Source organism: Saccopteryx bilineata, chromosome 3 (assembly GCF_036850765.1).
Source record: "Saccopteryx bilineata isolate mSacBil1 chromosome 3, mSacBil1_pri_phased_curated, whole genome shotgun sequence".
Taxonomy (NCBI): domain Eukaryota; kingdom Metazoa; phylum Chordata; class Mammalia; order Chiroptera; family Emballonuridae; genus Saccopteryx; species Saccopteryx bilineata.
The window spans coordinates 54189385-54213816 of NC_089492.1; the positions used below are offsets into that span (position 1 = coordinate 54189385).

General features: G+C 38.4%; 1 protein-coding gene across 2 annotated transcripts in view; it reads left to right on the forward strand.

Annotated features, from left to right (window-relative positions):
• XKR4 (XK related 4) overlaps window positions 1–24432 on the forward strand; it is a 513684-nt gene that overhangs the window by 304423 nt on the left and 184829 nt on the right. For both annotated transcript variants that reach the window (XR_010730231.1, XM_066266134.1), the window contains exon 2: window positions 7709–7908. Coding sequence is in view for 1 of the 2 variants with exons in the window: in XM_066266134.1 (XP_066122231.1) it covers window positions 7709–7908 (200 nt within the window). In the remaining variant the exon portion in view is untranslated. The remainder of the gene's footprint in view (window positions 1–7708; window positions 7909–24432) is intronic.

The window sequence follows — 24432 nt, forward strand, 5'->3', positions numbered from 1 at the left end:
CCTGTTTCAAGTTTTGTAAGCAGGACTTACTAAGGAGTCACTATGCTCTATAAAATTCTATTAATTCTACTTTCTCCATGCTTTGCTCTAAGAGCTCTTACCTTGCATCCTTGAACCATAGGCACCAGTATTCAGGTCCTTCTAAATAAAGATTCAGCCATTTTGAAACTCCAGGAATGAATGAATCAGGATGAAATTCTAACATACAACATGGATGAATTTTATCTTGAGAACATTATTCCTAAGTTAAAAAAAATTCAGTCACAAAAAACCAAATTACTATATGATTCTATTTATACCTAGAACCATCAAATTCAGGACAGAAAATAGAAGGATGATTGCCAGGGACTGGGAGGAGAGAGGAAGGGGGTACAGAGTTTTGTTTTGCAAAATGAAAAGAGTCCTGGCAATGGATGGTGGTGCTGTTTCCACAACAATGTGAATGTACTCAACACTGCTGAACTATCAAATTAAAATGTTAAAGATGGTAAATTTTATGTTATGTGAATCTTACCACAATTAAACAAACAACTCTTTATTCCTGGAAATAGCTTTTCTTACCATCCTTGGTTTATAGATGTTTGAACTCTATATGTGACTTATGGAAAGACTTGATTTTGTTTCTTATTGTACAAAACTCCTAGAGGTCAGATACTTGTTTTATTCCTTGGGAAGAAACCTATCAGCAATATCAGGTTAACTGTGAGCTCCTGGTGCTAAATAAACAAATGTTTCACTGCACAAGACGAGGTCCAGCCCATGTGGAACACAGACCTGAGTGAATAGTTTGTAGCTTTTTAGCCAGTGGCAGTAGAGCTGAGGATATACATAATCTCTTAGTGGGTTAAAACTAGAAATAAAATAGCTCAGGAGAGATTTGTGAGAAGCTACTCTCTTTGTAAGGCCATGAGGGTCTTGAATTTAATCACAAGGAAGTTAAGCATTACTTCATTAATTTCACCCAACATGCAAAGGCTGTCAGCACACTCTTCACAATATATCCACATCTTAGACCTTCTCAGAACCTTTCCTACTGGCAGCTTAATCAAAACCACCATCTTCTCTCACTTACATGATTGCAATAGTCTCTTCTAGACAATGCCTACTTCCTCCCTTGCCCTAGTGGTCTCTGTTTGCCACAAAATAAAAAAAATTTGTTAAAATGCAAATCAGATTCCTCATTCTTCTGCTCAAAACTTCCCAGTGACTACCCATCTCCTTTAGAAAACAATACAAAATTGCAAATATTATATATACTCAATATATTTATTAAATGAGTAAAGCAAGCTAAGTTATTTGAATGACTATTCACCATCAGAAACTGAGCTAGACTTGGGGGTACAAAGACAAATGAAATTCTCTTCGCTCCAAGAATAGGGATATAAGATAAACACACAAATGAATAAATACAAATTTAAGGTTATTTTTTCCTGATCAAAGTTTGAATAGAGGTAGTTTGGGAACAGACAATGGAATGACAGTTCTACCGAGGTGGGAAAAAAGGGTGACGGCAGGTAATAATTGAGTCATACCATTTTATGGTAGAAATTCCAGAGTGACAAAGTGTTTCGAGAGGCATTCTCTCCGGGCAAGAGAACCACAAGAGCAAAGGTGTGAGGTATGAATTCATAGCCCAGGAAGCAAGTGCTTTAATAGTGCAAAGGCATAAGGCATGTTAGGCAATAGAGGCCATAGGTTAAGTTAGAAAGAGTGATTAGAAAAGCATTAAATGTCTACATTTGCCTTGTTTGTGTTTGTGCACATCTTCTAAGCAGAGGAGAGCCACAGAGCATTTTAAGATGAGAGAGATTGGATTCAATTAATGCATCTAGAAATAATGTGGAAAGCCTATTGAAGAATTCAAAGGTGATTAGTAGTAGAAACCAACATTTATTGACTGCCTACTATTTACCAGGCTCCATGCTAAATCTTTCATTTCTATTTTATTAGTTGTCAGATCCATCTATGCAAACAGTACTATTATCTTTTCTCTATATGGAAGGAAGTGCTAAGACAGAGAAACACGTTAAACCTAAAATCATACTGTAGTAGTAGATTACAGAACCAAAACAGAAACCCAGAGAATCAGACTTGAGAGAGAGAAAAAACATATTAAGGAGCTAAAGGTTTCAGAACATAGTCTTCTATCAGACGTAAGGGGTAAGGGAGGGATAAGAGTTTAGCCTGCCCTGTGGGCTTCTGGCTTAAATGATGAAATGAATGGTGGTGTAGATTACCAGTATAGGAGATGGGACAAATTTAGAAAGAAAATAATAAAGTGTTTTGAATATGTCTGTTGTCATATACCTGTGGGAAAACTGGAAAGCATATGGACATATGGTAAGCAGATGGACAAACAGGTTGGTACCTCAGGGGTGGGTTAGAGTGGGAGAGGCAGATTTGGAAACCCCAAAGGGGAGGAGTCATAGGGCAAACAAGATAGAAGATTAGTAGAAGAGTGTTATCCATTGAATTGTGTCACCCTAAAAGATGTTGAAGTCTTAGTACTCAGTACCTGTGAATGTGACCTTACAGGGAAGAATGATCCAGTCTTTGCAAATGATACAGTTAAAATGAGATTTTAGGCAGAGGTAGATTAAGGTCGGTTGAGGCTCAGGGCACAGAAAAAATATTGGGCCCCTTAAGAAAGAGAGAAAGGGAAAATAAAAATACATGTTAACCATATTTTTAAATAAATAAAAAATATTATGTACTCTTAATGTTAAAATTGCACATATAAAACTAAACTTGGGGCCCTGGCTGGTTGGCTCAGCGGTAGAGCGTCGGCCTGGTGTGCGGGGGACCCAGGTTCGATTCCCGGCCAGGGCACATAGGAGAAGCGCTCATTTGCTTCCCCCCCCTCCTCTCTGTCTCTCTCTTCTCCTCCCGCAGCCAAGGCTCCACTGGAGCAAAGATGGCCCGGGCACTGGGGATGGCTCCTTGGCCTCTGCCCCAGGTGCTAGAGTGACTCTGGTCACAGCAGAGCGACGCCCCGGAGGGGCAGAGCATCGCCCCCTGGTGGGCAGAGCATCGCCCCTGGTGGGCGTGCCGGGTGGTTCCCGGTCGGGCGCATGCGGGAGTCTGTCTGACTGTCTCTCCCCGTTTCCAGCTTCAGAAAAATACAAAAAAAAAAACCAAAAAAAAAACTAAACTTGGTGTCATTAAAAAAGAGTGTAAAGTTGGGGTTTTGTGGGGCCTTTCAGAAGGAAGACCCAGGGCGCAGGCGCCTGCCTTTAAATCCACCTCTGATCTTAGGATAGGTATTATTCTAATATGCCTGTGTGTTTATAGAAAGGAGAAATTTGTACACAAACAGAGAGAGAGAAAAAAACATGTGAAGATAACTGAGATTAAGGTGATGTATCCACAAACCAAGTAACTCCAAGGATTGCCAACAAATCACCAAAAGCTATGAGAGAAGCATGTAATAGAGTCTCCTTCATAACCTCTGGAAGAAAGCAACCTTGCCAACATCTTGATTTCGGACATCTAGCCTCAGAACTGGGAGACAATAAGTTTCTGTCAGTTAAGCCACAAGCTTGTGGTACTTTGCTAAAGCAGCCCCAGGGAACTAATACAAACCGATTGAGAGATAACTGTATGGAAGAGTGAATGATTATTGGTGACGATTGAACAAATACTGTCAGTTTAAAATCAAGTTTGCCAGTCAGAGAAACAGAAAAGCTATTCCAACCCTACTCCAAGAAAAGAATGAGCTTGTGAAAGGGCCTGAGAATATAAGAAAGGAAACACCAGCAGTTTTCTCTGGGCTGATCAGCAAGCTGCAGCTGTGGAGTGGTACGAGAACACAGGGATCTGTGCGTGAAAGTTCCTGTAAACTGCTCTGTAGCACACTTCATCTTGATAGAGAGCAATCAAAGACTCAAAGGAATGATTACATCTGTTTTGTGTTTTAAAATGCCACTGTTCTGTAAGTATATTGGCAGTAGCAGCAGAGTTTTTGAATCTACCAAAATTATCCCATTAAAATAATCAGAGCAAACTGAAGTATCATGGACAATATCTACAACAGAACTCAGTGCTGAGCTACCTCTATAATTACTGAGGAACAAATTAGTGACAGCTTATAAGAGCCATGTGATATCAGCAAGTACGCAGGAAGAAACAAGGGGAAGGCCCGAGACTAGGAGAACCTACAATGCCCCAACAAGCACTTACTGAAAAGTGCAGTGGGCCAAATAAGAGGAGCAAGAGACACTAGAAGTGTGTTCCCAATGTTCCACAGTGAGAGTAAGTTCGAGGCATCTGAAATGCAATAAAAGGACACAGGATTCATTCTTAAAGAACTAGAGCACCTTCCACAACAAACCTCCATATTCAGGTGAATTTACAGGACTAGATTTCAAACTGAGCAGAGCCAGGACAGCCAAAAGCAATGAAAGAGAAGGAAGGGGAAGGAGTAGAGGAACAGAGGTAGCTGATCTCAGAAAGTTAACAAATGATGTTGCTTACATCACTTCATGAGAACAATGGAGGAAGAATTCTGAAACTTTGACATCAATAATGCTATCCTAACCCACTTATGCCTCCTAAAAGTACATGAAAATTAAATGAACTAATTTTTAAAACTTATCAACAAGAAAAAGATAAAAATTGTTATGAGGAACAGATAATTAAACAAACAGTGATTTTTCCTACATATAATGAAAGCATATACCAAAAAAAAATACATGCAGAAAATAAAACAGATAAAAATCATAATAAACAAATATTTAAAAAGAAGCTGAAGGAAATTAAGAGATTATAAAAACTATAAAAGAACAACATAAATTGTAATTTGAAAAGAAATCAGAAAAAAAGAGTAGAAAAAGTAGCATTTAACAAAATGATATAATTCAATATAGAATTATAATTTTTAAAAACATTAGGTCAGAAATGAAAATTGAGCTAGAAGAATTTGACACTATTCAAACACCACAGTTTGAAGATAAACAGGTAATGAAAAGGAGGAAAAAATGTTATATGACAATCAATTTGAGATTAAAAGGATTCAGGGAAGGTAATAGACATAGAAGATAAAGAAGATAGAATATAAATAAATAGGAGATCCCAAAGGATAAAACCAAAACAATGGATTAGAAAAGAAATACTACATACTGTAGTTCAAGACCACTTGAAACTATATATTAAACCTTGAAACTGCGTGCGGAGGACCCGGGTTCGATTCCCGGCCAGGGCACACAGGAGAAGCGCCCATTTGCTTCTCCACCCCTCCGTCGCGCTTTCCTCTCTGTCTCTCTCTTCCCCTCCCACAGCCAAGGCTCCATTGGAGCAAAGATGGCCCGGGCGCTGGGGATGGCTCTGTGGCCTCTGCCTCAGGTGCTAGAGGGCTCTGGTCGCAACATGGCGACGCCCAGGATGGGCAGAGCATCGCCCCCTGGTGGGCAGAGCTTCGCCCCTGGTGGGCGTGCCGGGTGGATCCCGGTCGGGCGCATGCGGGAGTCTGTCTGTCTCTCCCTGTTTCCAGCTTCAGAAAAATGAAAAAAAAAAACACAAAACCTTGAAACTACAAAATAAGGAAGCATGCCACATTCCTGAGACTCTGCAGAATGGCCTATATCAAGATACATTCTAATAAAACTATAGGTATGTAAAAAGAAACAAAATATTCTTTGGACACCCAAGCAAAAAGAGCAAGTAGCTTATAAGAGATGTAATATAAGATTTTTATCAGACTTTTCTACAACACTTTATATTAGTAAGCAATGAAATAACAGATTTAATGTGCTCAAATAAGTAAGTTGCAGATCTTGGATCCTGTGTGGCATGTGCATGGATTTTACAGCCATCCAATCTGACCTCCTAGTGGCAAGGTTGCCCAGGCTTTTCTGCTCTTGCATTTCTTTTCTGTATTTTAAATGTTATTATTTTTTCTTGGCATCTAAAAGTCTTTGCACTGGGTAGGTTCAGTTCTTTCACAGATTCTAGAAATGGGTACCAATCTCCAACTGAAACTGTGAGACTTTAGAATCTGCATAGCAAAAGAAAAGTTATCTTTACCCAAGGCAAGATTATGGTAATAATACCCAAGTACTTTAATAAGCATTCAAGAACTCAAGGAATGGTGTCCCCACGCACCTTTTTAAAGGATCTACTAGAGAATAAGCTTCAGACAACCAAACATACTGTAAAGATATTGACAAGCCTGAGCAGGTGGTGGTGCAGTGGATAGAGCATCAGACTGGGATACAGAGGACCCTGGTTCGAAACCCTGAGGTGGCCAGATTGAGCATGGGCTTATCTGGTTTGAGCACAGCTCACCAGCTTGAACCCAAGGTTGCTGGCTTGAGCAAAGGGTCACTCACTCTGCAGTAGCCCCCCAGTCAAGGCACATATGAGAAAGCAATCAATGAACAACTAAGGTGCCTCAACAAAGAATTAATGCTTCCCATCTCTTTCCCTTCCTGTCTGTCTGTCCCTATCTGTCCCTCTTCCTGTCTCTGTCACACACACACACAAAAGGATATTGACATACGGGCTGTGGAAGTATTCTAGCCAGTGAGAAAAGAAGGGTGATTGACTCAGAATATCAGCGTTTTTCAACACTTAACTGAGTGAGTGGATTGAGGATATGGTCATCGGTGGCTGATGATATCACAAAAGAGAACATCAGTGTCTCCTCAAGAAAGTACTCCTCAAGGAAGTCCTCAACATCACCTGCTAAGAATGACTAAATTTGAATCTGATAAAAATTCTAACACTAACTACCTTTTTGAATAAAACACAAAGAGAGGATCTGTTAACCATACCATATGAATACAATCATCCAAATCAAGATAATGGAAAATATGCAAGAAAAGAAAAAGAAATGGAAAGGGAATTCCTGGTGTAAAAAAGACTTAAGATACATATCAAAAACTCATCATTTGTGAGCCTTGTTTGGATTGCACTTTAAACAAACTATAAAAATTATATAATCAGGAAACTTCAAACACTGAGTATCCTTATTTGTAAATAGTATTGAAAATAGTATTGAATTTATTTTTGTAAATTATTTTAATAAAATATTTACAGATAATATAAAAGGATGCCTGGGGTTTGATTCCTGCCAAAATCTGATAGCAGGGAGTAAAAATATAAAAGAAAAATATTGGCAATATATTGATAATTACTTAATCTAAATGAAGGGTATAGCAGATTCAATAAACTATTTTTATTTCTTTCTGCATTTGTTTGAGGTTTTCAATGACAGGGTTTTTATAAGACATGGGTGTATACTCTGATTTCTCTTCAGATTACATAAATGTTTCACCTTTTAAAAGACACATGGGTGTTTACAAGCACATACATTCTAGTACTTCAGACTTGCATGGTGCTCTAGAACTTCATCTTCTGAGCACCACTGAGCACATAGAGAAACTGACAAGAAAGTGTGTGTGTAGATTTTCAAAGTAGTAAATCTCTCTTACTCCTGAGTTTCTAACACATTTTACCCCACTCTTCATATTGCAATTCAATGGGATGCCTTTAATGAAGACTAAAATTGCAGTGACTTCTTAAAGTGAACATTAAAGAATAAGGAAATTCTTTAACAGTTAACTTTGGGCCTTACTTAATATAACTCACTAAAGTAACTGTTTCTGGTGTGTGCTTCCGTATGGTGGCTTGCAGAAAATAAAAATAGTCATTGTGTTTGAATTATACATTATCACTTATCTCTCTCTTATTCTCCACACTTTCTTTCTAGATATTTCCACACAATATACTTAGGTATTCGAAGCCGACAGAGTGGAGAGAATGACAGATGGAGATTCTACTGGAAAATGGTGTATGAGTATGCAGATGTGAGTATGCTGCATTTGCTAGCCACCTTTCTGGAAAGTGCTCCACAGCTGGTCCTGCAGCTCTGCATTATCGTACAGACTCATAGCTTACAGGCCCTCCAAGGTAAGGGCTTGCAATTTGGTTTCTGAATTTGGGGAAAGATTGACTGGCTACTGTTGTCACGATCCAAGGAACTGTTCTTAAACCCTTTGTTGACACAGGCCACGGTGCTTCCTGTTATATTCTTGCTGTTTGGCACTGAATTTGTGAATGATGCATATTTTGTTCTTCATCATCACTTGTCAGGGCTAATTTATAGGAAGACTTTTTTTTTATTTTTTGCTTTTAAGCTGCTCTCTAAGTCTGACTTGACACTTGGTCAATATAAGAATGGAGTCAACTGTGGCTATCTGTCTTGCATGCTAAAGTAATATCCAAAAAATAAAAAAGAGCCATAGTTCTTTCTCTCTCTCTAATATCATATATATATATATAATGGTATATAGGTATATGTATATGAATATTAGGGAAATCTCTGCCATTTTCTTTTGACTGTAAGAAACAGAAAGAAAGAGAGAGAGATTTTAAAAAGTGATAGGGACTACCTTAATATTTTTTAAAAGTTGTCACATGAAAAAAATGTCAATATTTCACAATATATTATTTATATGCTATTGTTTTATAAAGTGAATATTATCAAATCAATACTTTTATGTTTTGCTGTGTTGTTTGATAATCTCATCAGTTAGACTAGTCTATTTATAATGGATTTGCTCTTTTTCCTTAAAGCCTGCTGCTCAAATCTTTTCAAGAAGCAGAAAGATTAGACAGGCCATTGGGTAGATAGGTGAGGATGAGTAAGTTGCTATTTTCCAAAGAAAGAGTTTCCTGGTAATTTGACAATCCTGTAACTAAACAGAGGTTACTGAACAGTTAACATGTTATAATGTGCTCGTTTTGTTTCTATCTCAGCAGAGCCTTGCTGTGACTCCTCTTTGCACGCATGTGTTGCTATCATTTTCTGGGCCATGCTCTAACTTGAGACTTGATTTGGTTGGTTGGGGAATCTCTACCATGTCCTTATAAATTTTTATTGGCTTAGGCTGAGTGCTTTAATAATTGGGGTTGAGGTGGGAGGATATGATAGGAAAAGAGGATGGAGGGTGTCCTGGTAGCCAGTGACCCATTGATTTTTGAATTCCTGGTTCAAGCTTGGCTCCACACTAAAGTAGCTTTGGTCTAAGATGTTTGGGAAAAGGGCCAAAGAGATCCATCAGGTGCGATTCTCAAATGTTGGAAAGCAAGTTGGAAAAAAAAGAAAGTGGAGTGTTTGAATGGAAACAGAAGAGAAAAGCCGGGAGAAAGCAAAGCTTATAAATTAGTAGTGGGTGATTATGGTTAGCAGTGAAAGCTGCACAAGGAGATTCTGGCTTTGGTTATCTCATTTTGAGACCTTGTACAAGTGATTTAATCTCTCTGGCCTGCAGTTTTTTAAATGTAAAGGCCACAAACTAAACTGGATGGCCGCTCTTTTTATCTTTGATTCAATAACTGCCCGGTAATCTCTTAAGGCCAGGTATATATATTATGAAATGATCTGTAAATGAGTTTACAAATTAAAAGGCAACATCGAACAAAATCTCTGTCAAAGGACCCAGTACTCATTTCCAGAACAACTTCGACACTCCTTAGGATACCTACACAGTGAGAGCTCTCTGGAAATGGAAAACCCAGGTACAAATGTGGAGCATTTCCAACCATATTCCTGTGGCCCAAGATTTCTGAATGTCTCTATTAGTTTTCTAAATGGTTTAGAAAATCATAGAGAAGCATTTATCTTAATGGTGATGGAGATGCGATAGAAGAGGAAAAGTAAGAGAGGGTCTAAGAAAATGGGGTTACCTTTTCAGATAGAGAGTTTTATGTAAAGTTGTATAGAAAAAAAATTCAAAAGAAAAAGGTACTCCTTATCAAATTATTTACCCAAAATGTAAGTATCAAAATATGTGTTTCTTAGGGTTGTGGCTCTTTCCTTACATCAGTTATTCCCAACTTATTTGCTAAACACATGTTTACATCAGGTTTGCTAGGGACTTTGGTAGCAAAAACCTCATGCTTGGCCAAGGCAAGCCTTGAGGTCAACACCAGAAAGCCACAGGGAAATATGTTCTATATTACTCTCAAGATGATCAGACAGGTTAATAGAAAGGTCACTAGGATCAATGCAAGTTATGAAGCACAAGATGAGGAAGAAGCTTGCTAGGCTGATCTTACTGCTGCCATTTTTAAAAAGGAAGGTGGGCAAAAAGGTGTATTAAAAGATCAAAGAGTGGAAATACCTAACAGTGAACAACCACCACACAACTTTCAGCAAATGAAAATCAGCTCCAGCAATGCTATAGAAATTTTTCTGCACTTTGAAAATAAAGCTATCTTCAGAAGGAGCTTCTAAATTCAATCCTCCTCTAATAGCTGATACCCCTGACAAAGCAACCAGCTTATAAATTAAATTGATGTGAGTAACAAGAACAGAGCTTTTTCCCTCTAGGAAAAATAAAATAAATGTGATAAAACCTAGTCTGACATATATTTTATACATTTTTATGGTAAAAGATTCTTGGGATTTATATGTAAAAACACAACTGTGCAATGAATACAAATAATCAATAGCATAAAAACTGTGGAGAATTTGCAAATAGCTCTAAATTAAAATCTCTAAAACATTCTTATTTAACAAATAGAGAGTGATCCTAAATCTGCAAGTCATTTTCATATATGAATATGTCTAAAATTACTTTTTAGATTAGAAAGAAAATTGCTTTAACCCAACTTTCCCTATTTACTACTCTCTGAAAGACAGATACTCTTTGAAAACAAATAAGAAAAATTAAACAAGAAACATATTTTAAAACCTAAGTTTAAAAACTGAATTCTTCTTATGGAAGTTGATATGGCCCTAAAATACTGTTAGCTGTGAAAATCCTCTCTCATCTCTCCTTACTTATTGAATAATTCAATCAGAGACATCTCCTTGTGCTGGAGGCTGACAGGTTCAGTGGGAACTGTGTAACATAATTGTTTCTCAGTTTGTACTGTTCCAGGATGAATAGTTTGGCTCCTGTTCCGAGACCAGGAATTAGGAAAGATGAACATGAACATCCAGTTCCTTTCACTCCTCACCGTCACCTTAGACATAACTGCTGCTCTCCTGTTTCCCTAGGAACATTCAACTCTGGAGTATAAGAAACTCTCAAGGAGGTCCAACTGCGCATGCACAGCTAAGAGGGCACAGCCAAGAGGGCCCCGCACCCAGTACAGCACCCTGTGGTCAGAGTTTTATTTATACCTTGTATGGTTTTTCAACCCAATCCAATATCCCCACCAGAAGAGAGAGAAGAAGGAAAGACAAGGAGGTTAGAGAGAGAGAGAAAGAGGAAGGAAAGGGATGGAGGGAGAGAAGTAGGAAGAAAGACTATGGGTTAGGTAAGCAGAGATGGGCAGTAGCACTCCTATTAGTCTTCTGACAGAGAACACATCTAGAGGAAGATGCGGTCCAAGGCCTGTCACTCCTATTTTCAAAGAACATCTTGGACCCATCTAGGTAGGACCTTTGATTCTATTTAAATGATGAAAACAAAGATAGAAAGATCTACCCACCTTCCAAAAACAAAAGGACCCTACCTGGCCTTCTGTGTGGTCCTGAGAATCTGTAAAATGACAGGCTGAACTGAAGTGTTTCTTAAGTCACTTAGTTTTGTGAATGTATTTTCTGAACATTAGTTTTAGTTTCGTCGACCCAGCTTCCCATAGTTGGCAGAGAAGATACTGCCTCATTCACAGAGAATGGTCCCCAGACTTTCCCCAGAACATGTCATTGCTCAGTGCCATGCTCCATGTGGTCCAGGAGCATTCTCCACAGAGCAGTCCGGAGAGTGCTGTGCAGGACCGTGGCATACCAGGTCACTTCACAGAAAGTGTGTGTAAACTACAGTCCAGGCTGCATTTAGCAGTCACCTGGCTCTGAGAGCAAGGTGTCTGTGCCCACCCAATGGAGTCATCATGCAGAAAGAACCCTTCCCTAAAGAGGAACCATCAAATCAGACTGTTACTAAATGCAAGTGGTTGCCAATCTACCAGCCCAAATGGTTACATTTTTTCCTTATGGCTCTAGCTCATTCCCAATCTCCACCTTTACTTATCATTATTGGAAAATCTCATTCTATACTCTAAGTGTATTTAGGTGACATGAGCAGAATGAGTTATGAACAAATGCCTTCCTACGGGAAGGCTTTGCTGAGCAGGATAACATACTTACACCTAGTTTTATTCTGATTTCTTCGTATTCTGAAAACCCCACGTGTTTCCCCTTTTGTCAACAGTTTGTTGAGAACAATTTGTAAGAGAGAGGAAAGAGGGCTTAGAGAAGATTCTAATTATTCTTTTCCTGTGTTGCATCTGAAGAGACTGCGAGGAAGTCAGAAGTTAAGGGGGCTGACCTCACACTTCTGGTGAACACTGTCCCAGCTAACTAGGGTACCTAAGACATCCTTGAAGTGTGAAAACCACCTCATTTTCCATATCCTGATGAGAACTTTCAAGATCTAAATCATGGATTTACAGTTGCTCAGCTTCACAGTAAAGCAGGAGAGCCACACCCAGCTGCTTCTACTCCTCTCAGGTTAGAGAAGACACCAGCTACTCCGGCCGAGTCCTTCCAACTCTGCCAGTTGCCTCCTCTTTACCTGTGCCTAGCTCCGCTCTGCTGGGGAGGGAAAGCCAGGCCAGAATGCCAGTCTGTGAGTGGGACGAGGTTCACATCCTGTTAGATCTGTCTGCTTTGCAGTTGCTATTTTCATTAGTCAATTAACACATTTATTGACAGTCTATTGTGTGCTTGATGGTGTTGAAGCTCTGCAAAATTTATCCTAAAAATGTTCATATTTTATTAAAAGTTTATGTGACATTATAAACAACGTGACAAAACATATTTAGAAACATCTAATATATTTGGGTGTATTCCAAAATGAGCTTTTCCATTTCCTAGATGGAACAATATAAAATGAGTGGAGCCCTTGGAGCATAGCTAGCTCCCTCCCCCCACAAAGAGGCCACACAGCCTCCGCTTAACAGTTCATTATAGAGCAGGGTTTTTTTTTAATTTATTGATTTTAGAGAGAGAGAAAGGGGGAAGGAGGGAGGGAGAGAGAGAGAGAGAGCAACAACGATCTGTTCCTGTATGTGCCCAGGTGGGGATAGAACCAGCAACCTCTGCACTTTCCAATGATGCTCTAACCAACCAAGCTATAGAGCAGGGTTTTTTTAAATTTATTGATTTTAGAGAGAGAGAAAGGGGGAGGGAGGGAGAGAGAGAGAGAGAGAGAGAGAGAGAGAGAGCAACAACGATCTGTTCCTGTATGTGCCCTGGTGGGAATAGAACCAGCAACCTCTGCACTTTCCAGTGATGCTCTAACCAACCAAGCTATCTGGAAGGTCTATAGGGAAGCTCTGATTGAATCACAGACTATGTTGGAAAGAACCTTAAAGGGCATCTAGCCCATCATTCTACAGGACACGATTCTCTGATCAATCCCACCTTCTGTATCCAGTCAACCCCAGGGTCCAAAATTTTGCCAGGAAGGCAGCTCATTAAAACACAGGTATGGAACAAGCTCTCCCAAATAATTGTATTTTTAATGCTTCTACATATTTGAAATATTTTAAATATTAACTTTTTATTCTCTATTATACCTGCTATTGAAGGTAAATAAAAAATACAAATATGCAAAAGGGGAAAATAAAAATTACTTTCCTCTCACTCAGAATTAATAACAATCTTGCTGCTGAATGAAAAGTGATTAAGGATTATATAATTTTATTAGTTAACATTATAAACTTCTTTTATGTTTTAGTATGTATTTATGTTAAAACAGAATTAAAATTTGGATAGTATAGCCCTGGCCAGAAAGCTTGATTGGTTAGAGTATTGTCCTGATACACAAAGGTTGTGGGTAAAATCTCTGGTCAGATTTTACCTACATGTATGATCTGCACATACATGAACAGATCAATGTTTCTATCTCTCTTCTCTCTCCCTTTTTCTCCCTCTAAAATCAATAAATAAATTTTTAAAAAGTAAATAAAATAAAATATGGATACTGTTTTGTAAACTGCTTTATTTGACAGCATATCACGAATATACGCCCACAACAATATATATGACTCTACATCATTTTTAATAAATATATACCATTAAATTCCTATTTTGAAATCATAATTTATTGTCTATATTTGCTATACTAAATATCAGTGGTAAAAACATTAAGAACTAAATGTTTGCAGATAGCCTTATTTCTCAAAGATAAATACCTAAAAATGATTACTAGATTCAAGGGCAAGTTAGGCTTTTGAACTCTTTTGATCCATAATGTCAAATTGGTGGTTTTAAAGTATATTTCTTAAGCAACATCCAGCAGTGTCTCATGTTAGTGGTCCAAATGCACAGGAAGTCAGTAAGGGCAATATATGTGAGAAAGACTGAGGTTGGGGCAATCTAAAGAGATTTGGGAAGGAACTTTTAATAGTGCCTATTCAGATATGAAGAGCTTAATTCCAAGAAGTGTCCTAATTTCATCCCTTGTACTTTCATTGTATTCAGCTTCACAGCCTTTATTAAATCTATTCTATTAAGCAGAAACAGCATATCATTACTGATAAAACAAAATGTTAAGAATAGCTTCACCAGACACTTTTGATTTGAACCAAAATATAAGGAAAGCAGACATAAATTTCTCAAAACTCATGGCAAAATCCTGACCAAAGAAAACTTGTAATGAGCTGAACAACCATTAAAAAATTATAAAACAGCAGCGTCTCCATTGGACAGCTATAATTTATTTAGGCTTTATAAATATATTAAATATCTCTGATAGCGTTTAGTACAAAGCCCTGTCAGAGATGAAACAGAGGTGGCCTGTCCTCCTTCCCAGGTATTGACCAATTTAGTAGAGGCACACAGACAAGGGTGATGCTGGTGATGATTCCAGCACTCAAAGGCTATTGCATGTTCCTTTCTGGCAGCATGGAACTACGCACTTGGCACACAGTAGACAGTAATGGATATTTGTTGAATGAAAGGAAGAATGAATTCCTGTCATGTGAAAAGGCCTTAGGCTAGGTGTGATTGATACAAAAAAAAATGGCATAACCCCTGCTCTCAAAGTATTCAATCTAATGGAAAAGAAAGACCAAAAATGTTATTATAATTAATTGTGTTATGTCTTATTGGTGCCCATGTTAAGGCCCTTTGGTGACTCAGAATGATCTCTCGTGGAAAATGATACAGACAAAGTAGAAATGCCATGCATTTCAAAAGAGGAGAATGTCAAAGAATGTTGGAAAAATAAGGGAAGTTTTCATGAAGAGGGAAGCTTTTGAATTGGGTCATGAATAAAACCTAATATTTTGTCATGTACTATATGAAAGATAGCAACATAAAACCAGAAAGAAGGGGCCATTGGTTCAGTCATTACCTATGTCTGTTCAGCATTGCAAGTAGCATGTAAATCCTTGCATATATGCATTGCTGTGTTTTTGTATTGCACAGTACTTGGGATTATCAATTAATAAATCAATAAAATAGTAAATCACTAATCTGCTTAATCAATGCATAAAGGGAGTTGAGTTTTAAATACTCATCACCGGCCCTGGCCGGTTGGCTCAGCGGTAGAGCGTCAGCCTGGCGTGCGGGGGACCTGGGTTCGATTCCCGGCAAGGGCACATAGGAGAAGCGCCCATTTGCTTCTCCACCCCTCCCCCTCTCCTTTCTCTCTGTCTCTCTCTTCCCCTCCCGCAGCCAAGGCTCCATTGGAGCAGAGATGGCCTGGGCGCTGGGGATGGCTCCTTGGCCTCTGCCCCAGGCGCTAGAGTGGCTCTGGTCGCGGCAGAGTGACGCCCCGGAGGGGCAGAGCATCTCCCCCTGGTGGGCAGAGCGTCGCCCCTGGTGGGCGTGCCGGGTGGATCCCGGGCACATGCGGGAGTCTGTCTGTCTCTCCCCGTTTCCAGCTTCAGAAAGAAAAATAAATAAATAAATAAATAAATACTCATCATCATCAACAACTTTCTAAGAAGAGACTTACCAAACTGACAGGGTGTATTGGCCACATTGCTTTCCCTTATTGAAAAGTATTAGCAGAATAAACAATGAAGTATCATGGTCTCATGATATTATTGATCTCTTTATTCCACTCTCAGTAGCCTCTGAGTCATGGTGCCACTCCCAAGTTATACTTAGAAGAACAGAGAAACTCCATTTGCTTATCGTTGATTCAGTGCCTGAAATCAACTCTGTGTGGTACATCAACCCTCCACACAGCTGTAAACAGTTTTGAATTTGAATCATTTTGAACATAATATGAAATAAGGGCCTGACTATTTTTAGGTTCTACTTATCTCCAATAATCAAGCACACATGCTGGTACTTTTCTGCTCAATAGTCCTTCTCTCTCCCTTGCTCTCCTTCCCTGTGAGAGGTGAGTGAGCACAAAGGTATTGAATACATTCAGGCAGAGGGTTATGCCTGTGAGTGCCCAGATAGTATGATTCATTGCACATGCATGGCAATGGAAAAGAAAGACCTAGTGAACTGGCGCGGAGCGGCTGTTACACCTTGTTCAGAACAAAGCACACATAAAGGACTGTCTGCGGTGAAGAGTGTCCCCGACATTCACTGTTCTTTTGCCTTCTCGTGGCTTCTTTCTCTGCGACTTCCCCAGATTTCAGTGATTTCCCAGCACTTGACACCTTCAAGGAAACAGAATCACATTTATTTTCCATTTGCCTGATTTTTAGCCCAAACTCATAGCATGTATTTGTTTTAACTGAATATCGACATATTGAAATTATTATTTCTAATAACTACGATTTGAACAATAGTCAAAATGTTCACTCAGCAGGGACAAGGTGAGGTCAACTTAATAAAAAAAAATCAAAAGTGGCTTACTGTGGTATTTTTCCAAACAGCTTTTTTTGTAAAGGAAGGTACAGTCAGTTACATGATCAAGATTTTCTGACCCAGTTCTGGTTGGTGCGTGGACAAGAAAAGCTCCCACAACCATTTAAATAGTTTCACTATGAAACTATGAAACCTGCTCTTTATAGTCAAACTTTTGCTATCCTAAAGTGTACATTTTGTTCTGGAAATATATTTTGCATTTGTTAGGCAGATTGGCATTAGATTAAGGTTTTTTTGTGTTTTGTTTTGTTTTTCGTGAAAGAAGGGGAGGCAGAGATAGACTCCCGCATGTGCCCTGACTGGAATCGACCAGAACAAGGCCACTAGGGGGCGATGCTCTGCCCACCTGGGGCCCTTGCTCAGTTTCAGCTGGAGCCATTTTTTAGTGCCTGAGACAGAGGCCATGCAGCCATCCTAAGCGTCTGGGGTTAACTTTCTCTAATTGAGCCATAGATGCAGGAAGGGAGGAGGGGAGAGAAGTGAGAGGCAGAGGGTGGAGAAGCAGGTGGATGCTTCTCCTGTGTGCCCTGACCGGAAATGAAACCTAGGACTTCCACACATTGGTGGATGCTCTACCACTGAGCCACCTGGCCACATCTAGATTGAGTTTTGAATACTCAGACATGTAAGCTAATGTTTTCTTGATGACTTCACAGGAATAAAGAACTGGGATCATTTCCTGTTGAATGATTCAAGAAAGGCTTTTTAAAAATACATTGCTCATGCAGGGAGTGTATGTGTATGCAATACATCTAGAGCCCTGAATACTGTCAGAGCCAGATGTAAGCAGGAGGGGAAAAAGCAACTGATTCAATTGGTATGTAAACGTTCCTTAGAATAAAACCACATGGAGATTCACTCCTCAAAGCTCACAATGAGCCACTGATTGCCGAAGGACAGGGCCTGCTGAGCACACAGCCTGCCTAAGGTTTTGTCAGCGTTTTCATTATCATCCCAAATTTCCATAGCCTTCCACTCAGCTGTAGAAAAAGTCTGAGAGTCTGTGAGGCTAAGGAGACTCCAGAATTCCAAAACTTTCTAAACATCTACAATGTTATCAATTCAAACACTTGGACAATTCCATAGGGTATGAAGTTCTCAGGGTAGGATTGAAATTGGGAATTTGCAGTGTGTAGGTCTTCTATGAAGGCAAGAACTTCCAGGCTTTTGTTAACTAAAACACCAAGTTACAACTCAACTTTAAAAGGTCTAAGACACATTCCCAATGATGTAAATAAGAGATTGATATTTTTAATATAGCCTTTTGTACTAAATGACAGTAAATAAATGCACAGATTTTAAAGATCAACATTAAAAAAGTGAAGCAGCTACAAAAACCATTTAAATTTCACTTTAAAATCTTTTGTGAACATGAAAGGAGATATTCATTTCAAATTCAAAGATGCTGGAAAATGTGAGAAAAGAAGTATCGGACCTTATAGAATGGGTGAGATGAGTGTGTAGAAATGTTGGAGAGGCAGGTGTGCAGTTCTGAGGAGAAAGTCGGAGCATGAGACATATGTGTAGCAACACTGCCAACTCCAGGACACAGGAGGGGCACAACATGAACTTGACCCTGAAAACCTGAGCCTCCTCCAGATCATCCTTTGTTCCTAAGGTTTGGAAACACATCTTTCAACAATAGACTGCAATGTCTTAATTAAGACCTGAAGAAAATCTTTATTTATTATTATATTATTTACCGAGCAAACATTTATCAAGTACCTAGCTAGAGCAAGCAGTAATTTATACTCCAGAAAAATGAAGATGACTAAGACAGCTTATTACCCTTGAAAAAACCTCCAACCTAGTAATGGTGAGCAACATATGAATAAGTGTAAATATTGTCATGGATTACTGTGATAGGAGTAGACCCAGAGGACAGTAGACACCCAAAGAAGAAAGTGACCCACCTCTACAGGAGAGGATGGAAAAGCCTTCATAAACACTTTGTTTAGCCTGAGTAATGTTGAAAGTGAAAGCACTTAAAAGAGAAGAAGTCACCTACAGAAAGCTCAGTGGGGATTAAGGAAGCCAAGGACAGAATGGCAGGGGGATCCCACCTTTAGGGGTCTAGAAAGGAAAAAGAGCCAGTGAAGTAAAAAGAAATAAGAAAGAGGTGGGAAGGTCAGAGGAGCACAGTGAGAAGCTAATCAAGGCAGTTGGTTCTATGTAAATGCCCCTGAAGGACTGGTTAGTACAGTCTATTAGATTTGACAATTATGACATAACTCTGGCACACACCAGAACATATTAGTATAAAGCTTAGAAAGGAAGAAAAGAATGAAAATTAGAGAAGAAAAAAAGTGGTAGTAAAGGCAATATTTCTAGACTAAGGAGAAGAATAAAATGAGCAAAGTGGCTAAGAGCAGAAGTTGCCAGGGTAGAAGCGAACATTAGACTGCGGCAAAGGTACCATTAGGTTAGACTTGAGAAGAGGTTTCTCTATCCGGTTTCAGCAACACCACCCTAGCAGTTAACGAAGGTTAGTGTGAGTTCACAGAGGTGACACCACCAGTAACAGGTGGAGCTGGGACCGGATCCCTATGTTCATTAGTAAAGAACCTCAAAATAAAGAATTCATCATGAATTATCTTTTATGTTTCCACTCACCATGTAGCTTTAAGTGTGTTAACTTCACCACACTGAGCATTAACTTCTCCTACTAGAAAAGAATTTAATGATTGAATTTGCAGGGCTTTGTTAGAAACGAATCAAATAACAATGTTAAGAACCTAAACCCCCTGTCTGGCAGAAGGGTGATCAGTGGTCCTCCTGTGTCCTCTCCCTTGCTCTCTTCTTGTCTTAGATAGCAAAGGAAAGAGCACCCTCTGCATGTCTCTACATTTGCTTCAAAATGAGGTTTCAAATTTGCAATGTGTTTTCCAATTAAATGGATGGAGACCATTTTAGAATCATTTTCCTTAACCTTGAAGTTAAATATTAACTTGGTATCCCCAAGAGTTCTCTGTCTGGCCTGGGGTTACTCCAGCCCTCCAGAGCCAATGGCCACCGCGTGTGTTGGGGCTTTTGTCTCGTAACCTCAGCGTTGTCCCAGAAGGTTCTGAAACTTCAGAAGTCTTCCAGCAAATGCCACTTAGACTTTGCTCTGTTCACTGACCTATATTTTTAACACAAAGTACTTTTAGCTTTGATATTTTTTAAAGAATATGTATTTATGAGAAAAGATAAGCATTTTTGTTAAAGTTTTAAGCACATTATCTTCACTCCATTAGATAACAAAACTAATCTTTTTCCCACAAGCTCATTAGTATTCATATCAAAAGTGTTAAGATATTTTTACAGTCTTAGGAAAGATTAGGATTTTAAAAGATGGTGACCATCTCTTCTTCGTTTTTTAAAATGCACTACATTATTTAGAGCAATTTTAAGTTAACAGCACAACTGATTGGAAGGTATAAAGATTTCCCATATACTCTTTGCTTCCTCACATGCCTAGCCTTGCCTTTATCAGCATCTTTTACCAGATAGAACACGTTACAATGAACAAACCTGAATGCTTTATCATTATCAGCCCAGATTTGTAGTTTACCTTGGAGTTCACTCTTGGTGTTGTATATCCTATGGGTTTGGACTAATTTATACTGACATTTAGCCACTATTATGATAGAATATCTGGGAGAGTAGTTTCACTGCTCTAAAAATTCTCTGTGCTCCCCTAGTTTATGTCTCCTTCTCCCCAACTTCAGACAACCACTGATCTTTTTTACTCCACAGTTTGTCTTTTCCAGAATGTCATGTGATTGGAATCATACACTTGTAGCCTTTTCAGATTGACTTGTTTCACTGAGTAATATGCATATAAGATTCCTTTATGTCTTTTCATGGATCAATATCTCATTTGTCTTTACCACTGATATTTCCTTGAGTGGATGTACCACAGTTTGTTTATCCATTCATATGTGAAGGGCTTCTTGTAAGTTTGGGTAATTACAAATAAAACTGCTGCAAACATTATGTGCAGGTTTTTGTGTGTACATAATTTTTCAGTTCCTTTGTGTAAATACCAAGGAATGCAATTGTTGGGGTATTTGATAAAAGTATGTTTTGTTATACAAAAAAACACCAAAACATTTTTCAAAGTGACTGTACCATTCTGTATTTCCACCAGCAATGAATGAGGATTTCTCACCAGCAGTTGATGCTGTTATAATATGCATTTCCCTAGTGACATATGATGTGAAGACTCTTTTCTTTGAGATGTCTGTAAAGGTGTCTGGCCCAATTTTTAGTAGGATTGCTTATTTTCTTGTTTTTGAGTTTTAAGATTTCTTCATATATATTTGATAATAATCTTTTATCAGATACCTCTTTTGCAAATATTTTCTTCTGGTTGGTGACTTGTCATTTTGTATTCTCGACACTGTTTTCCACAGAGAAAAAGGTTTTCATTTTATAGCAGTCCAATTTACCCATTACTTCTTTAATGGATTCTGCCTTTAGAGTGATATCTAAAGTCATCACCAAGCTCAAGGTCATCTAAATTTTCTCCTATGAGTTTTATAGTTTTTCATATTACATCCATTTTGAGATAATTTTTGTGAAGGAGGTAAAGTCTGTACCTAGACTCTTTTATTTTGAATGTGGATATCTAGTTGTTCTAGCTCCTTTTGTTGAAGAGATTATATTTTCTCCTCTGTCAAAAATTAGTTGACTATATTTATGTGGGTCTATTTCTTAGCTCCCTGTTTTGTGACATTGATCTATCTATAATATTATTTTCTTTTCTTTTTTCTTTTTTGCAAATACCACACAGTCTTGATTGCTATAGTTTTATAGTAAGACCTGAAGTTGAGTCATGTCAATTATCCCACTTTGTCTTTCTCCTTCAATATTATGTTAGCTTTTTGGAGTCTTTTGCTCCTCCACATAAACTTTAGAATGTTTGTCAATGTTCACAAAATGATTTGCTGGGATTTTGATGGTATTGCATTAACTCTATACATAAAGTTGAAAGAAATGACGTCTTTACAATATTGAGTCTTCCTAACTGTGAACATAGATTTAGTTTGTTGATTTCTTTTATCAGAGTTTTGTAGTTTTCTTCATATAGATCCTGCATATATTTTTAGATTTATACCTAAATATTTCATTTGAGGAGTTGCTAATGTAAATAATATTTATTGTTTTTAATTTCAAATTTCACTTGTTTATTGCTTTTATATACCTATATGAGGTAAAGTGACTTCTGAATATTAACCTTGGATCCTGTGACCTTTCCATTACCACTTATTAGTTTCTGAAATTTCTTTTTTTGTCAATTCATTTAGATTTTCTAAATAAATAACCATGTCATCTGCAAACAAAGATAGTTTTATTTTTTCTTTCCCACTTTGTGCATTTTACTTCATTTCCTGCCATGTAGTCTTTTCTTCTTCTTCTTCTTCTTCTTCTTCTTCTTCTTCTTCTTCTTCTTCTTCTTCTTCTTCTTCTTCTTCATCTTCTTCTTTTTCTTATTCTTAATCTTATTCTTCTTATTTTTTTTTCCAAATGAGAGGAAAGGGGATAGAGAAACAGACTCCCACATGTGCCTTAATGAGGACCACCTGATAACCTCCATCTGGGGTCATGCTCACAACCCAGCTCTTTTTAGCACCTGAGGTAGAGACTCCATTGAGCCACCCCCAGTGCCTGAGGCTGATAACTCAAACCATTCGAGCCATGGCTACAAAAGTAAAAGAGAGAGAAAGGGGTGGGGGAAGGGTAGAGAAGCAGATGGTTGCTTCTTCTCTGTGCCCTGAGTAGGAATCAAACCCAGCACATCCACATGCTGGGCCAATGCTCTACCACTGAGCCAACTGGCCAGGTCTGATGATGATTTATTTATTGTGTTAATGCTATTCTCTGAACCCAGACTACATCAAGACTACATGGGGCCCTGGCCAGTTGGCTCATATCATATGGGGAATATTTAACTCTAATGAGTCAGTACAGACAATAAAAAGCAGACAATTTATAACCAAGTTATCAACCTTACCACCAGCAGTATACTACCAAATAACCCATAAAGTAGTTAGGAAAGAAAGAAAGGTGGAAAGGAAGGAATGGGGAAAACTCAACAACCTGAAATATCACAAGTCAAAGATAAACTCCAGAGCTCAATGAGTTTTTGTTTGCTCACATGCTCTAGTGTTGCCTTAATTCTCCACTTCCCTGATGCTTGCTTGGCCATCTATGTGCTGCACCTGCACCTGGTGGATACAGAAAAAAAATATCTGAAACAGTAATTTGATATTATCAGACCCCAGAAAGACACTTCTGAAAACACTAATTAGATTTTCTTCAGCCTTTTTTAATTTAGTGAGTTCTAAGAGAAGATCGCACCTCTCTTAACACTTATAAAGAGAACTTGTGAGTGAGATTATGAGTGAATAATACTTATTTGATGTTCAAGCATCATGTTGCCATGGTACCAATCAGATATTGTCTTCACCAGGAAACAGAAATTAAAACTGAAAACATTTTTGTACAACTGTTTTTGTTTGTTCCCAGTAAGCCATGTTAATGCTAAGAAAGAGAAGAGGTCAGGTTTTGTTGTTATCTGGTTTTCAAACAATAATACATTAAAATAAATAGGATACAAAGCAGAGCAATGAGTTTAGAGAAATATAATTCTCCAAAGGAGCATATTATTCTTATGAATTTTCATTATTAAAGGATAGGAAACTGCCAGAAAGTGAGTTCTTAATGGTCAGAAGAAAAGGTGTCATCTCAAGCCAAAGGGAATGAGTTGGTGACTAATGGATGCAGGTGCAAGATTGATCTGGAAGACTAATTGGCTGTTTTTATAGCATCAAAATTCTGACCTTATATGAGAGCTATAAAATATCCATTGTGCTTAAGGGAATACTTGTGCATTTGACTGTCATAATAAAAGAAATATAAAAAAAGACAAGTGAATAATTAACTTGAAATTCAAGAAAATGGTTGCCCATTGGGGATGAGGTGGATGGAGGGAGGAAAAAGCTTCATAGACATTGGTAATGTTCAATTTCTTAAGTTGAAGGGTATTTTATTATTCTTCTTGAAACTTGTAATTCTGGTGGCCAAGGCCAGGCAGGTTCACATTGGATTTGGGCAGACGGCAGAAGAGCTGCGAAGCTGAAAAGCGTTGGGCCATTCTGTTTAATAGAGTCTCACAACGGCGGACGAGCAGACAGGCAGGGAAAAACCTCCTCTCAAGGCAGCAGGCAATGGAACAGTAAAACAGCCTTTCACAATGGCAAGCAAGCAATCTGCCCCAAATTAAAGCACCTGTAGCCTTACACAGGCTATACACATGTGGCTCTGCCATGTCCTCACACACTAATCATGCAGAGTGCAAGTGAGCAAGCCTAACACAGCTGTTTTCCCAACAGAACTCCACATAGACATTGTGTACACTCACAATAAAAATTTACTTAAAGAGTTAAAGAGAGACTAGAATTTGACAAGTATATGGACTGAGGGGAGTGGATTCAAGTCTTGAGTCTCCTACTAACTAGCTAAATAATTAGCACGCTAAATGGTCACTATATTTTCTTCCAGCTTGAAACTATTCAACTCTGTGCTTCTCACATGGAATACAATATTGCAATATTGTTGAATATATCATGTTGGGAAATCATGTTTGGTAT